We start from the raw sequence: 17,282 nt of genomic DNA on the forward strand, positions 1-17,282 counted from the left end.
ATGCTTTCTTCTGCCTGCCTTCACAAAGTAACAGTTACTTCTAACTCCAATACTCTCTCTTTCCAGGAGATGATTTCTAATCATTGTTCTTAAGATAAGGATACTGCTGTTCTCCAAAATCCATCAAAAAATAGGAAGAGGAAAGGCTTGTGCATTAATTTCCTCAGTTTTGTGTTTTGAGAGCACAGCACTAAGGCTACAAAACTGCAAGGAGGCACGTACTCCAGGACCCTCCTGCTGCCATTTGGTAATTCATCCGGAAATTTTGCCTATTTAAGAAACATGCATTCCTATGCAAAATTTGCGAGCCACTGAAGACCCATTTTCGCAGAATGGACCAACCACTACAGAGCGAACTTCAAAACGCATGTCTCGTGTGGATGAATACTGTCCTTTCACGTCACAAATAGAGCGGGACAATACTTCATGTTGTGCGCGACTGTCCAGCAACTAGAATAATAACGTGGGTTCAGGGAGGCTGGAGCGTTCATATGCAGCCACTTGCTGGAGAGAGATTTCCTAGCAAAGCTTATTGAACTCCCAAAAACAGCTTCCCGGGGCATTGAATATTGGAGATTGTGGGAATTTCGTGATAAGTCCATCGATCCTGACACAAGACTAGACGTTTCAAGGCATCATAAAACAACTGCAGGCACCTAGGAAGAGCTCGCTAATGGAAGGAATACCATATCCCAGCCTCCCTAGCAGACCCAATGTATCAATAGTCCTGGGGTACCTCCAACAGGAGGTACTACCAAGATTAATGTGGATGATGCTTTCATCCCCACATAATGGTACTTCGGCTCTAATTACCAGACATCACCGTGTGACTTTGTTGGGTGCCACAGCAGCAGCAGCAGGTCGAACTGCAGCCTCTTGCTGCATCCAATATGTTCAGCATAAAGGCCGGAGTACTGTCATGTTTGAGTGTGATTCGAGAGCACTCAAGTCATGCCATTACCTCTGTAAACCCCATCTTGGCTGATTGCTGGTATTGTTAGCGACATTAGAAATTTTCTAGAAGCCATCCTCATTGGTCAGTAACCTGGCCTAGGAGAACTTCTACTAATCTCGAGGCATATAGACTAGCAAATTGGCTCGTTGAATAGCTCTTCTATGGTGGAATTAGAAACTCCACCCCTTGATGTCTTGATATCCGCATTCATCTTCCTCAAGGAATAAATTAGTTGCTTTGTTCTCCATTGAAGCTCTCTATTGAGAAGGAGAGAGATAGCCAAGAGAGGAAGACAGGATTGGATTTGCATGTGAGGGAGAAATACGAAGGAAGCAGATGTTACAGACACTTAGGAATATGATTCTCCAACTAACATCGTTCCGGAGCCAAATTTTGAAGATTTCTTTCCCAGAGTTTGCATATTTCCTCTATTTGCAGGTTAGATATATCTCCTGCTCCAAATTTATAAGTTCTGTTACCAAGTTCGATCAAACTGTATCCAGGGACTTTCTTTAAACCTGCGCTTTCCATTGTCGACCTTAATTTCCGGGATCGAACCCAATTCCCTTCTTCTGCATGTATATTAGATAACAATGTGAAGTATCCTGTATCGTCTGTATGAACATCTAAAAGATCCCTTTGAATAATTTGGAAAATGTCCATTCTCTGATGAATACGACAACCATTGATCAAGGCACCCCAGACGCTAGAATCTGCAGGGAAAGGCATGGAAGAGATGACTGAATATGCTTCATCAAGATTCCCGGAACGACTGAGAAGATCAATTAGACAAGCAAAATGTTCCAACTTGGGAGCAACTCCGTGGGAATTCATTAACCCGAAATAGAATTTCCCGTACTCCACAGATCCTGCGTGACTGCAAGCTGATAGGATATTCATAAAGGTGATATCGTTTGGTTGAATCCCCATTTGCACCATTTGGTTGAAAAGTGAGATGGCTATATCGACCTGACCGTGGGTTCCATAACCAGCTATCATGGCACTCCACGAAACCACAGTTTTCTCAGGCATGCTATCAAAAACTGCTTGGGCGGATTTGAGGTCTCCAGATTTGGCATACATATCTGTTAGAGCTGTATCAATGTAGGAATCTTTCCTTACACCATGGATGATGAGCTTGTGGTGAACCCATTTACCCTTTTTTAGGTGTCCTAATTGAGAACAAGCTTGAATTACACTAAGGAAGCTGACTTCATCCATTATGAAGCTGTTCAAGTACATTTTATCAAAAAGATGGATGGCTTCTAGAGAATAACCATTCTGACAAAATCCACAAATCATTGTATTCCAAGTAACAATATCTCTCTGTTGGATCTCAAGAAACACTCTATATGCAGAATCCACGTCACCGCATTTTGAGTACATATCAATAAGTGCATTTCGTACAAATTCGTTGTAAATATGGGACTTCATCACAAAACCATGAATTTGACATCCAAGCTGCGAAAAACCCATGCTTCCACAAGACCACAGTGATGTTGTTAAGCTGAACGAGTCTGGTATTACTCCCTGCGCTCGCATATGTAAAAATATTGATAAAGCCTCTTCTAAAAATCCTTTTCGTGCATAAACTGTTATGAGCATATTCCACGAGACAGCATCTCTCTCTTCAATTGTCATAAAAGTCTTCTCGCTATCATGTACTCTTCCACAGTCAGCGTAGAACTCTATCAATGCTGGCCCCAAAAAATCATATCCGGGATCTATAGCATTTCTAATGACAAAACAATGAACTGACTGCCCCTCTCTCAGCCACCCCAACCTTGCACAAGAGCATAAAATAGCCATCATGGTTACAGAATTAGCTTTACTCTGGGACACCTGCATTTCTAAAAAAACATCTAGTGCTTCACGAAAGCACCCGCTCTGATTATAGCTCGAAATCATCGCAGTCCATGAGGCAGCAGACCAGCAAGTGGCGATATTGAAGAGAACCTCTGCGCTAGACAGATCACCGCATTTACTGTACATTACAACAAGGCTGTTATTCAACGTTGCATCATCACTTTCGATATTCCTTGTCACCACTTGACCGTGGATCAACCTTGCCAAGCACAAAGAACCCAATTGGGCACAAGCCTCGGCCACACCAATCACTGTGACGGAGTCGGGCTCCAAACCCTGCAAAAGCATCGAACGGAACGCGTCCAGCCCACCGCTCGGATCCCCATTATCAACATAACTGGAGATCATCGAGCTCCAGGACACCACATCTCTGCCCGACATATCATCAAACACCTTCCTGGCATTATGCAGCTGGCCCGTTTCTCCGTACATACACAGCAACGAGGATCGAACCACGTCGTCCGCATCCAGCCCGCACTTGACGATCGTCCCGTGGACGGTCTCGCCCGCGCCGAGATCGCCCGAGCAAGAGCAGGCTCGCAACACGGACGGGTATACGAACCCGGTGATCTCCTTCCCCCGGCGAACCATCTCGCGGTAGAGCGAGACGGCTTGCTCGAAAGAGCGGCTCCACACGCAGCACTTGACGAGCACGCCCCACATGAAGGAATCGGGCGCGGGAAAGCGGTCGAAGACGAGCCGCGAGGATTCGAGGGAGCCCATCTCGGCGTAGGACTGGACGAGCCTGGTGGAAGCGAGCGGGTCCCGATGGAGGCCCGTGACGAGGAGATGGGCGTGGAGCTGAGCCAGCGTCCTCAAGCTCGCGCATGCCCTGAACAAGGGCATGTAAAGGGTCATCGATTCACGAGCTTGCGAGCATCAAGAATGGCGCTAAGTCTTCGCTCGAGGATCTGCCAAAAGGTTCGCAGGAGCTTTGCTTCTTCGGTTTCAGACGAGATCATTCATCGATGGGAATTCAATCTGTTTCGCGGGAACTGCTTCGAGAAATGACTATTCATCTCTCGTAACGACACGAATGATCTCTGAACTTTGGCCTAATGTCCAATATAATCTGTAAATTTTAACCCAATGTGCAATATGATCCCTGAACTTTTGATTTGTTCAAATTAGTCTATAAACTATATGGAAATAACCAATGTTATCTTTTTATTAATTTAAGTGTATGGATAACATTAAACATTTTAATGTAATTCAAGGACTAGTTTGAACATGTGCCAAAAGTTCAGGAACTATATCGAACAAATTAAAAATTCGAAAATCACATTGCACATTTAGATAAAGTTTAAGGATCACATCGCGCATTGTGTCATAGTTCAAGGACCATTTATGTTATTTTCCCTTTCTATTTTGACTTGGCTTGACCTTTGTGCGGCTTTTGAGTGATTTTAGCATTTGATTTGCTGACTTGGCAAGGTCTTGATGTAGATGTCGGCTGTAAGCATGTAATAACTACCTTGTAACTTAAACTTTGGCTTCATTTGCTTCACGAAAAATAAATAATTTGAAAAATATTTTCCTAAAATTAATCGCTTACGAATTTTTTTTATCATTCACGAAAATATTTAGATATAAATTATTGTCGATAATGAAAACTTTTTGATCGATCGACAATTTCATTCTTCTTACTATTGCCTTAGGAAAAGCACTCTTTACTTGAAACTCCAAGTATGGAGTCCCAAATAACACTTTGTCCAGTGTGCACATCAAAGAATAGAAGGCTGATCAAACCTCCGTCACCAGACGACTCCTAAGCTGACATTTGACCATACCTACTCCAAGCCTAGAAGAATCAACCAGTTTCTTATGATTTTTCCGAGGCTTGATTGCAGATATGAGATGAATATCCTGCCTTGGATGAATTTTCATGATCTTTCATCTAATCAAACCAGGGAATTTCAGTCTATTCAGATCTGTCCACCGGAATTGTCTTCTTAGCACGAATTCTTTATCAGTTATTGATCATCTGTCCACTCACCATACCATATGTATCTTGACGTACTGGAGTGTCCATCTGAGAGTGGTCCGGACTCTGGACCCCAGAATCGCTAGTAAGACGGTCCAAATATTTAATTATGCTCTCGTCTTTTGACCTCTATGAACCAGTTGTAAGAAGAGTTCTAACGCTGTCGTCGTTACTGTACGGTAGCAACTCTGGTAGCAGAAAACTTATCCCTAGCATCCATCTCCACCATGCTACAACCAGGTGACTTCTTCAACCCCTTTTCTTCCATCAACTCCGTGAAGTAATTAACTCGGCTCCATCTTCCATCGGAAGCAGACAGATTGGACATGAGCACATAATAACAAGCTTCCTCAGGATGCAAGTCTAGCATTCTCTTTATGGCCACCTCACCAAGATCGTACCTTGAATAAAGTCCACAACCATGAAGAAAGGCTCCAAACAAGCTAATGTCTGGTTGCATTGGCATTTTCTCTATAAACTCCAATGCTTCCTCGAGCCTGCCAGCTCGAGATAGAAGATCGATCATGCAAGCATAATGCTTCATTGACGGAACAAAATTGTACTCTCGGCACATCGAGTTGAAATATCTCCAACCTTCACCAACCAAGCCTGCGTGCCGGCACGCTGATAATATACTAGTAAAGATTACTTCAGTAGGCCTTATTTCTTCCTTCAACATGTCACTGAAAAGAGTGAGAGACCCACTACCATCCCCATGAATCCCATAACCACCGATCATTGCACTCCAAGTTACGGTGTTCTTAGAATCCATCCCGTCAAAAACCCTACGGGCTGATTCCACATCCCCACATTTAGCATAGAAGTTCAAAAGTGCAGTTCCAACATGGATATTGGATGATGATAAGCCCTTTTTAATGGAGTATGCATGAAGCGAGGAACCGACAGCTAGGACGGCCAGGAAAGCAGAGGCAGAGAGGACCACCACCAATGTGACAGCATCAGGAGAGAGAGATTCCGATCTCATTTGTCGAAACAATTCCAAGGCCTTATCTGCAGACCCATTCTGCACAAATCCAGATATCAATGAGTTCCAGGCAATTACATCTTTTTCAGAGACTGAATTAAATATGAAACAAGCATCCTCCATCCTTTGGCTCTTTGCATACATGTCAAGAAGCGCATTCTTGACAGTGCTCTCTTCTAACCCAAGTTTAATTCCTAGACAATGAACGGACATGCCCATATTCAAATTGCCCAACTGGGCACAAGCAGAGAGCACACTCGCGGCGGTAACAGAATTTGGCGTGAGGCTCGCCCATTTCTCATTCGTAAATAACTTCAACGCCATATAAGCATGGCCACTCTGAGTGTACCCAACAATCATTGCTGTCCACGAGACAAGATCAGTGGACGAAAGCTCGTCAAATACAGTTTTAGCATCTATAATTTCACCACACTTAGCATACATATCCAGAAGAGCTGTCACCAAGAAAGAAATCAGCTCAATACCATTCTTGATCAGATAACCATGAAGCCACTTCCCCTGATGCAGAGCGCCCAACTTGGAACATGCTGTGACCAAGCTCCCCAGAGTAAATTGATTGCCTCCCACAAACCCATCTCTCATCCGATTGAACAATGCCAGCGCTTCTTCCGCACAACCGTTTTGCACGTACCCAACAATCATCGAAGTCCAGGAAACAACGTTCCTGTCGAGAATTTCGTCAAACGCCTGGCGGGAGCACTTGATGTCGCCGCACTTTGCATACATATCCACGAGACCAGTGAACACGAAGCTATCCGGACTACCCGCCTTGAAAACATGCCCGTGTACTTTCCTCCCTCCATCTAGATCGCGCAACTCGCTACAGGCCTTCAACACGATCGAGAACACGACATTATCATTCTCCTTAACCGAACTCCTCATCCGACCATAGACCCGAACAACTTCCGGGTGGCGGTCGTTCAAGAAGTACCATCTCAGCATGACCTTCCAAGAATACAAATCCGGGTCCGGAATTCGATCGAACACCAGGCGTGCGAGCCCCACATTCCCAAAAACACCGTACAAACTAACCAGCTTGGTGTCGAACAGAAGATGGCCGGTCAGGCCGTGAACGATCAGCAAGGCGTGGGCTCTCTTGAGGGAGCGGATGTCGTGGCAAGAACCCAGAAGAGAAAAGCAGGGGTTAGAAGACAGGGAGCGGACTGCGGATATGATATTGCTCTGATCTAGTTGAGAACGCCCGAGGGGTCGCTGCGAGTGCCGACGAATCCACCGAGGGTGATGTCTGCTGTTGAAAAGATTGCCTCTTCGCAGGAGAGGTGCGTAGATGGATCGCATTTGCGTCTTTTGCCCTTCGACTCTCGTTTCACTGCGTCGTGTTCCCGCCATTGATCTGCATCGTTCTTCTCTCTTTCGCGGGCCTAATTCCAAAAAAAACCCCAAACTTTACACTTTGTCCCAATTATACCCTGAACTTTTTTTTGTCTCAAGAAAAACCTCAAACTTTTCTCCGAGTCCCAAATCTACCCTACCGTTATAACTCTGTCCAATTAACGTCATAAAAAAAAAAAAAAAAAAAAAAAAAAAAAAAAAAAAAAATCAGAACACCGGTGCGGCGTGGCCAAGCCTTCGCTTAGGTGGCCGCCGCCACAGCCGGCCGGGAAGGAGCGGCGGCCCTCGCCCTGGGCCTTCCCGGCGGCGACCCTCGCCGGCCCGGGCGGAGTCGCCGGCGAGGGGCTGCGGCCCCGATCGGGGCGAGGTCGCGCCTCCCGGATCGGGGCTTGCGGGCCTCGCCGGCGACTCGCCGGGGCGGCGAGGGTCTCCGGCCTTCGGGAGGCCCGGGCGAGGCCTCGCACTGGGGTCGGCGGCCCTCGCCTGGGCCTTCCGGCGGGCGACCCTCGCCGGCCCGGGCGAGTCGCCGCGAGGGCTGCAAGCCCCGTCACGGGGAGGGCGCGACTCTCGCCCGGATCGGGGCCGCAGATCCCCAGCCGGCGGGTCGTCGGCCTCGGGAGGCCCGAGGCGAGGCCTCGCTCGGGGTCGGCGGCCCTCGCCGGGCCTTCCGGAGGCGGCGACCTCGCCGCCTCGGGCGAGTCGCCGGCGAGGGGCTCAGCAAGCCCCGATCCGGGGGGAGGGCGCGACCTCGCCCCAGACGGGGCCGCATCCCTCGCCGACGAGGGTCGTCGGCCTTCGGAGGCCTGTGCGACGCCTCGCTTGGGTCGGCGGCCCGCTGGGCCTCCGGCGGCGACCTGCGCCGGGCGAGTCGCCGGGCGAGGCCTCCGCCCCGATCTCGGGGCGAGGTCGCGCCTCGCCCCGAGATCGGGGCGCAGCCCTCGCCGGCGACTCGCCCGGCCGGCGAGGTCGCCGCCTTCGAGAAGGCCCAGCGAGGGCCGCCGCTCCTTCCCGGCGGGCGTGGCGGCGGCCACGGCGAAGGCTTGGCCACGCCATACCGGGCCGTTGTTTTTTTTTTTTTTTTTTTTTTTCCGACGTTAATTGGACGGAGTTATAACGGTAGGGTAGATTTGGGACTCAGAGCAAAGTTTGAGGTTTTTCTTGGGACAAAAAAAAGTTCAGAGTATAATTGGGACAAAGTGTAAAGTTTGGGGTTTTTTTTGGAATTGGGCCCTCTTTCGCGGGCGGAGACGAAACACCGGAAAAGCTCGAGCCCGAGAAGCATGGCCGTTGATTCTGGGTCGTGGGGTCTAATTTGTATGGACCGAGGCCGGCATAAAGCCGGCCCATTTGACCGTCATCGTCCCAAGGTAAATAGTGAGAATTTCAAAAACCGTCTCACACTTTTCGTCCCCGTATTAATTTTTGCTCTCGAAAGTTTGAAAACCTACGGTTCGCATCCTCGCATTTCCCACTCCATCTGTAGGTTGCATCTAAGATTGGGTGATATTAACGAAATCGTCATTCTTCTTTCGATTTTGCCCCCCTCTCGTTATTTCAAATCCATCCATATATCCAAAAAAAAAAAGTAACCCACCCACCCATTGCTCGGCCCCTCTCTTGTCAGCATCCACGCCTGCCATTGGCCCCGAGCTAAGCCACCACCCGTTGCTCACGACCATCCCCTCATTGGTCATCTTCTCCTTCACCATGTTCTGTCTGTGAGATTTTATGGGATCACTGCCAACTGTTCTAAAAATTTAAATTGTTATATAAAAGTATGATTTAATAATTACATATTTTAATGTGTGTACTGTCAAGATCTCTCGAAAGCTCGGTGGCTTCAAAATCCACTACGCCCATTGAGCTCTAGCCGCAGATTAATGGGGCTCGAGCTCCATCGTGGACGGGTTGCGGCGGGGTTGATTGGGGGTAGCAGACGGGAGAGTGTGTGTGTGTGTGTGTGTGTGTGTGTGGGGGGGGGGGATGTTGGGTGGATCCGTCTGGACATGTGGTGAGAAATATTTTCTCGTCGGTGATTCAGCAAGGCAATGATGGTTCTTGGTGTGACAGGGAATGATGGTGGCCTCGTGGGAGGTGATGGTCCCAAGTTCTGCGTGTGAGTCAACATTATAAGGTGCAACTAATTAAATAAAGAAAAACGACATAAACAATCATTGAATTTTGATTCAATATATAATTTAATTTTTAATTTTTTAATTTGTTCAATGTGGTCCTTAAACTTTAGTTCGATGTGATCCCCCATTCGATACATGCAGATTGAATTCAGGGATATAATAATCTAGAGACTATATTGAATATTTACCGAAAGTTTAGGGACCACATTTAATAAATTAAAAGTTTTATGGACCATTTGTATAAGTATCCCGTTAAACAATAAGACAATGCAAAAACCAATGAATCAATGATGAAGCAAATTGCAGTCATCCCAGACAATAGCTAAGTTAAGTCCATAACTAACTAGTGGAATTACTTACTAATTAGCCGAATCAATTGTATATTCCTTATTCAGCCTTCCTTTCCGTTTCAATTTGATTGATATAAACTTTCGAAGCAAAGTTTTTGTATCCAAATTAACAAAAAAAAAACACCTCTTAAGATTTGCGACTTATTTCTAGAATAACGAGAGAAATTATTAAATGAGCAGGGGCATATAATGCATCCGAACCATTAATAATTATGTGTTTCATCAACCAAAGCAGCGGGCATCATCAAATTCCACGGTAAATGTTTATAAATGTATTATTGGATTTCGTTAATGATTGTTTTAGTGCGTTTGTTAAACACACAAAAAATAAGGAAGTTGATATTTTCCAGTATATTATCTTTTTTTATTCTGTCGTGTGTAACTAGTATATCAAGAATAAAAAAAATTATTATTAATGCTCCGTTTAGGAAAATTAAATGAATTGAAAAATATTTTTTAAAAAATGATCGTTCATATCACCTACAAAAATAAATAAATAAAAAATATTTTCATTACCCACAAAAATACTTAAACAGAAATCGTCGTTCATTTGCGAATTATTTCAAACGATACATGTAATAAATTTTTTCAGGTCATTTATTTCATTCGAAACAAATCTAAAGTGGTGTGGGACCAAGTGGGGTCTTGATAAATGGGCTCACTGATATCCTGTGCAGGCAATAATTTCTCGTGGGGCCAGCTGGTGGGCTTGACGGCCATGTGATTTGTGACAAGACAGAAAAGAGAAAAGAGTTTTATCGTATGGTTATGATTCTGATTCTGACTCCCTTTCTTGTTTGTCTGACCAGACCCACACACAGAGACAGAGAGAGAAGGGAGCCACTCATTTGATAGAGATTGTCCACCCAAAAATCCACACGCCGACACCGACATCGACATCGTCGTATCTGGCAGGCGCTTTTGCCTCATTACCCCCCCTTCTCTCACCCCCACTCACGCGCTCCTCCCTCGCGCGTGTATCTCCTGCGTTGTTCTTCCTTCCATTTGCTCTCTCTCTCTCTCTCTCTCTTGAAACTTATTTTGTTGTCTAACCCAAACTCTTCGGAGGTTTCGACCGTATTTTGCACGGTAATCTTGCTTTAAGGATCGAATCTGTCCACCTCAAGGAAGACGCGAGGATACTCTTTTATGTCTTTGGTAATTTCAGATTCCATACGGACCGTTAGAAGCATCGAAAATGATCTAAGAATCATTAAAAGTAGGGTGAAGAACTCGGATCCCCGAGCTTCATTAGATTTCTCCGCTAAAACTTCTACCGAACTTCCCTTAATCTGTTGGATCAAAAATATTAAAAAAAAATAAAAACCCTTAACCACGTGCATGGCTATGATAGGAAGTAACAAAGGAAATGAACCCCCATATGCCATAATGGCCTAACTTCCACCCAATCTCTAATTAACTATTGTCTGGGCCCTTGACGTGTTTCACAATGGAAACCATCCCAAATGTCAGATCTGTATGGTTGGAGCTTGGAGTGTATCCAATAGATTGATTCACTGCATTGATTGATCACACGTTGTGGTATGGTGTCATTCATGAAATACATGCCCACTTCTTTCAAGTAAATGAACTTCTAGGCCGAGAATCTTGACCTGATTTTCACACCAACATCAACTTCCATCCGCTCTCGGAAGAGAGGAAGACTAGTCTCTTGTCCCATTTTCCGGCGAAGAAGGGAATAGCGAGACTTGCGAAAGAGCTGAGCGATTATGATGATGCACCCCATTGATGGAAGCTGATATTAGTGTCGACATTGTTCAAATCTGTCGAGCCTGTATAGGAGTGAACCCAAAAACCTGCCATCACGAGCCCTTGAAAGTTTGTCCCCAGTCACCCCATGGTCAGCCAAAGTGAAATTTAGGATTTGCAACCCCCAAAACACCACTTCCTATCCGAAAAGTACGAAACAAAAGGAACATTTCTTGTTCCCGAGAGAGTCAGCACTCAAAGTACAAAAGACTCTGCAGAGGACCTGATTAAAGTGCAAACCAATATCCACAGACATCGTGTAGTTATTCATGAATAACTAAAGAGGAAACCCACCGCAGAGGGACAATCAAGGGACCCAAATTATGGGTAAAGAAAATGTACAACGTTAACCCCGACGGCTCCCTAACAATAACAACCATAATTCCACAAGAAGCGTTTATCTTTTTATCCTCCAAAAGCCCCATTAAGACATCAAGCCTCGTACCAGATTATGTTGGAGGCACATGTAATGGAGGATTGCCTGCAGGGCACCTTTGCCTCCGGGGCCGTCTTGGTGTGTTCCCCCAAACTGTAGGGGTTCTATCTTCAAGTCCCACTTCAACAGTATTTTTCTGATGCATCATTGGACTGCATGTGGCGTCCAACGCTGCAGTGGGGGACCCACTTGCTAACCGTTGCCTCCCTCTTGAGGAAACATTTCTACTGGAGTTCCTCCTCGTTGATCCTGTGTGCCACGAATAACCCATCGCTCGCATGAGCCCTCCAAAAGTTTGAAGATCTTCAGTCACCTCATGCCTCGAAAGTGAAGCGAGGCCCGGCAGGATGTCCCTTTGGAAATCTCGCCGCTGCCTCCCTCTTCTAGCCTGTCCCCTTCGAGGTCGATTGGATGCTGGGGTGACTGCTACATCTTCTGCTCTTGGAGTCTCATGGATCAGTGGTTTAGGAAGGTATTCCTCCTCCCCCATCTCTACCTGTCTCAGCGTCATGGACTCAAAGTAATCAATACTTTCTGATGTAGATTCTTCAACATTCTGTTCTTCACAATCTCTTGGAGCAGCTTCAGACCTGGTCCAAGAACTATGGTCTTCAAAAGAGGCAACTATACCAGCGAACCATTCAAGGCAGTCTAAAGAAGCTTCTTCTGGTAAATCCTGAGCAGTGCTGTCCAAACAATTGCTGAAACCAACAGTTGAGATGGCAACTATTGCCTCTGCTGCTATTCTACCTAGATTTTCCAAAGATTGCTCAGTTTCTTGATGTGCAAATGGTATAGATGTTTCCAGTAGCTTCCCAGGAATTTCTTCTCCCTGGAAACTATCCTCCTCGGTCTCAAGAACTGGTGGAGCTTCCAAGTCTATTTCCACATTAACCTTTCCAACGACACTCGGAACGGATGGTGTCATGGAAGTTTCATCGTCGAGAACACAGGAGTTTAGATCAAATTGATGTTTCAAGTAAGCATTTTTGGTACTAGATTCCTTCTCTAGGTCCAGGGTTTCCTCAGCAGCCACTTCGCTCCAGTCAGAAACGGGATCGCAGGGCAAGTTAATATCAAACGTTCTTACTTCCCTCTTATGATCTGTGACTTCACACTTAGACTCCTGAGTGATGGATATAGATGGAGAGGCAAGAGGAGAGAACGCATTCTTGGAAGTAGGAGGGTTTGCAAAGATAGGAAAGCCAAAAATCTTTCTATCAGGACCTTCACCTATTTCCATCCTCTTGGACTCCACTTTACACAAAGGTGAGAAAGATTCCGCGCACTGAGAAAATGTTTGGCTTGGGCCGTTTCCAGCTTCAACTTTGCTGCTCAGATGACTAGAAGATGACTGAACAAAACTCATCTCTCCATGATTCGAGTCTATTCCAGAATTTTTCTCCCTCTCACGAGCTGGCATAACTCTAAGCCAATGAGGCACCAGAACAGTTTCCTGCTGTGTGCTCTCTCCATTTTTTATCGCCACACCCTGTGGTGATGTGGACTTGTGGAATGAACCACTTGAAAGCGCCGAATTTCGCTTTATCTCTCTCTCAGAGTCCACAATCGCAATATTTGAACTTGTGCATTTCCTAGTATTTAAGTGCTCAGAGGCTACATATCTATTGGCATGGTTATGACTGTCATGGCTGATGACTGGTATGCAAACAGATGCTTTCTCAGATCTCGAAGAAAGTTCGTAATGGAATCCATTTCGAGTGGGCAAATTCTGATAACCTGGACTCAGACTAGCATTGCTATCATGCCACCTGCTACCAAATGATCCATGGCTCTGAGCTGCAGGCTGAGAATCTTTCCTGGGAGTCTTGTATGAATCTAAACTTGGAAGCCCTTCAACCAACATTGACTTCTGGCTCAAACCATTACTCAAATTGTCAGAAGATGAACCAGAGCGCCTGAAGTTTCTTGAGTCAGACAAACTGGTTATTTTATGTTGATTAGGAGAATCAGAAGCAAAGATCGATTCAGAGTTCTTGGAACTTTCAGAAATTACTAATCCACATTTTGTCCTCTCTCTGCTGTGTACCATCATGGCTTGATCTGTCGAAAGATATGCTGGACTATTGCAACTTTTCTTGAATGAAGATTGCACTGGCTGGGATGACGGACGAAACTTCTCCCACTGGAGGGTCTGAGAAACAGGTTGAAGGTCAACCTTGTCCTGCCCTGCGCACAGAGAGAGAGAGAGAGAGAGAGAGAGAGATCAGTTGAAGGTGTAAGATCTAAATTCTTCTATGTGGAAATTCATAATATTGATCTAGATCCAACTTAAGCAATTTAATCCAAGTTCGAGAACAACTCAACCAAACATTTACCTTGTTTAAGAACATGGAAGGACAGCGCTCCATCATTCTTGTTGTTGACATGTGCATTTGAACTTCCGCTGCTGCTTTGACAAAGGGAGTTTGGAGCCTTTTGATCAAGAAAACCTAGAATCTTTGGCTTCGCTTTCATAAAAAGCTCCTCGCCGCGAATTTCCCTTTCAGAGAAGAAATGGCCTGCATGAACAAAAGATGCAGAAGCATTCATGTCTTCAATCTGTATAGGTGCATTCAGGTCCGCCACATTTCGACTGTTTATGTGTAAATCTGATCTGGCAGAATCTGTGTAGATGCCAGAATATCCACCATGAGATAAGCTCACAGAACTCCCAGCAACAATTTTAGAACCTTGACAAGGAATATCACAAGACGATGATCCATTTTCATTCTCGATCTGCTTTAGTTCTTCATCGTCAATGTATTGGTCAGCTGGAAGTTGCAAATCAAACATTTTTCTTCTGACCTTTGAAGGTCTACACTCCAACACCTCTTTCAATTTGGAACTACCTCCATGTTGATGCACAAAAGGAGATCCTTGTGTGCTATTTCCTTCTGGAGAATCCAAAGGGATGCCTTTGGTATCTGAAATAGATGGCCATCCATAACAAGAGCTCGCACCAGGGATACTGGAAAAATGCCATTTCTGAGCATCTTCAGATGTTAATTGAAATGGCAAAGGGCTTGATTCTGTATCCGCAGCTGTCTGACCTACATGCAGTCCCTTCCTCTTGATTTCATCCTTGAGACCCCTTTGGACTCTGTACAACCGATGAAGCTCGTATACCTGGATGATGCAAGAAATAGTGGAATTAAAGATATAGAAACAAAACCAATGCAAGCGGCCGTACACAAAATACCCAACATCAGACAACAAAAGACACTTAAAAAGATCAGATTACCACATTTTAAGCCATAAGTATTTGATCAGGGCTAAGAACATTAAGCACGTCTAAAAAAAATCATAGTGTTTTTAACAAATGAAACGAGGGTATACCTGATTCTTGAATACAGCCTCATGCTCAATTATGGTTTGCTTAACAACATCTTTATCGGACCCTGGGAATTCATCTGCAGCAGGCCTTGACCAAAAACCATTGTACCACTGCTTGCTTGATAATGCCTTATCTTGATGATATAGAGGCCAATTACAGATGTAGTAATCTTCGTTTAGATCTCTCATTGGATAGTACCCTGCTGGATAACTCTTGTACTGCACTTCTGCGGTCACTCCTGGCAGTTGATTCAAAGTTATTTCAGAAATCATTTCGAAGACTTACTAATGATGAAAATCGTAACAGCAATAATTGCCTTTCTGTTATTATAAGTACCACCAAAAGGTCAAAGAACATGGGCAAGTACAAACTCCTAACTAATTGCTCTAGCTATGAAGAAACGAAACTTAGGTTTTTTTAGCACGCACTGGGTTGGGCTTTTAGTTCATAATTCGAAACATTTTTCTGTATGAAGACTTCAATGCCGAAGACAAATGAGAATGCAAGAAGGCATTAATCCTCAAGAACAATGCATATGCGCAAGAAGCCGCTACAAGCTATTTATGGAAAGGAATACAAAATAAACTCCACATTTTAACACGCCTCGGATTGCTAGTACTTCGCTTGTTCTGTTCTATAAATTACCTGGTCTACATTACCCATTTCATAAGAATTATAGTTTTATAATGGATGCTCTGCACCTACTTCTCCTTTGATGGAAAGTGTACATAACTCAAGTCATCAACACTGCAGAGAAGAAAATATCTATCTAAAAAACTTGGACAACATGGAAAAACACTATTCATCACATCCAAATGAGCAGACCTACACATACTCACATTAGCCGTGATGTGTGGTGAGTTAGCTTTTATGAAGCACTGGTGGAATGAAGTTAAATCCACTTACCTCGGACTGAAATCATGCTTCCATGAACTTAACCATCACCTTTCACAATCAGATACACATTCATAGACCATCAAATAACAATCTAAGCTCTTTATCCTCCATCCCTCCTCTCTTGCACCCCTCAGTCCTAACTCTTCTCTCGACAACTCACGTAGATGGTAAGAGAAGTGAACCGACAAAACATTCGCTCGGTGTCGTTCATTCGCGAGCTCAACTTCGCATTAGAGGACCGCAATCATTACACGATCAAACAAGCCGCGGATTTCCTCAGCCTTTTAGCGGTCAACTCTCCAGGTACTCGGACAGCCAAATTCGTTAGACACGGGACGCGGCGGCGAGAATCACAAAATCAAGCGATTTCCGACCATCTCCGTCCACTCCATCCCTAATACAAAGCTACCTACAGAGAGAGCTCTGTACTCCAGAAAGAGGCAATGGTAACCGATGTTGCTCCCAGATGTACCGAGCAAAACAACCTCAGAATCGCAGCGATTGCGCCGGATACGAGGGGGAGGGAGGGGGGTGGGGGGAGAATAACACGATCGACGCGACTAATCGGGACTCAAACTAGCGCAATAATCCAGACAAACAATCGCAGAAGATCGGAGGCGTGCGCTCACCTGAGATCGACATGCTCCTCCGATCAGCTCCCCCCGACGAGCTCGATCACCGACCATCGACCCTGCACACGACAGGAATTCCGAGCTCCAGCTGATGAGCAACAGCATCGAGAATCACTCCAACAACAACAACAACAAAAAGAAAAAAAAAAAAGGAAGAAAGAGACAAAAAACGAAAACCGCAAGAGGTCAGGCAACTACCGCAGCGCCATGGGAATGAGCACTAGATCCTCATCGCGGGGGAGCCACGGGAGGAAGGCGGCTTCGATCTCCTGGGCCACTCCCTCGCTTCGTCGGAGGAGGAGGAGGAGGAGGAGAAAGTGCAGAGAGACCTCGTCCTTTAAGGGAGAGAGAGAGAGAGATCTTCACACACATATGGATGAACGAAAGCTTCTGCGAACAGTGACGTGAAATTTGTCAACATCCGGTCTCTTTTTATTCTCTCTGCTCGCTCGCCTCCCTTTGCCTTTGCCTTTGCCTTTGCCTTTGCCTTTGCTTTCTCTTCACTTCTCTCTCTAACCTCTGAGCTCCTCTCGACCCTCCTCGTCTTTTATTTCTTTAATT

The 17,282-nt window shown here is 45.3% G+C and overlaps 3 protein-coding genes across 6 annotated transcripts; all 3 read right to left on the reverse strand.

The window, feature by feature from the left end:
* Positions 1-133: 133 nt before the first annotated feature.
* LOC115671963 (putative pentatricopeptide repeat-containing protein At1g69350, mitochondrial) lies at positions 134-3,863 on the reverse strand. Its single transcript, XM_030593683.2, has one exon. It carries the CDS (start codon positions 3,677-3,679, stop codon positions 1,325-1,327), a length of 2,355 nt encoding a protein of 784 aa, XP_030449543.1. The 5' UTR covers positions 3,680-3,863; the 3' UTR covers positions 134-1,324.
* A 552-nt stretch (positions 3,864-4,415) lies between these two features.
* Positions 4,416-7,182, reverse strand: LOC115671964 (pentatricopeptide repeat-containing protein At2g03380, mitochondrial). The gene has a single exon (XM_030593684.2). The coding sequence runs from the start codon at positions 7,159-7,161 to the stop codon at positions 4,975-4,977; it is 2,187 nt and encodes a 728-aa protein (XP_030449544.1). The 5' UTR covers positions 7,162-7,182; the 3' UTR covers positions 4,416-4,974.
* Positions 7,183-11,533: 4,351 nt separating this feature from the next.
* Positions 11,534-17,033, reverse strand: LOC115671962 (uncharacterized). 4 transcript variants are annotated; one of them, XM_030593680.2, is made up of 5 exons: positions 16,920-17,033; positions 16,719-16,780; positions 15,195-15,430; positions 14,195-14,984; positions 11,534-14,045 (listed from the first exon to the last, which is right to left on the reverse strand). In XM_030593680.2, the coding sequence occupies exons 2-5, from the start codon at positions 16,729-16,731 to the stop codon at positions 11,869-11,871; spliced, it is 3,216 nt and encodes a 1,071-aa protein (XP_030449540.1). In that variant the 5' UTR covers positions 16,732-16,780; positions 16,920-17,033; the 3' UTR covers positions 11,534-11,868. The 4 variants fall into 4 exon arrangements, with proteins under 4 accessions (XP_030449540.1, XP_030449541.1, XP_056165246.1 ...); XM_030593681.2 differs by having other exon boundaries at positions 16,719-16,809; positions 16,920-17,021; XM_056309271.1 differs by lacking the exons at positions 16,719-16,780; positions 16,920-17,033 and adding an exon at positions 16,099-16,617.
* Positions 17,034-17,282: the final 249 nt, after the last annotated feature.

This window comes from Syzygium oleosum, unplaced genomic scaffold, assembly GCF_021117445.2.
Source record: "Syzygium oleosum isolate NSW1041296 unplaced genomic scaffold, Sole_v2.1 Sole_v2.03, whole genome shotgun sequence".
Lineage (NCBI taxonomy): Eukaryota > Viridiplantae > Streptophyta > Magnoliopsida > Myrtales > Myrtaceae > Syzygium > Syzygium oleosum.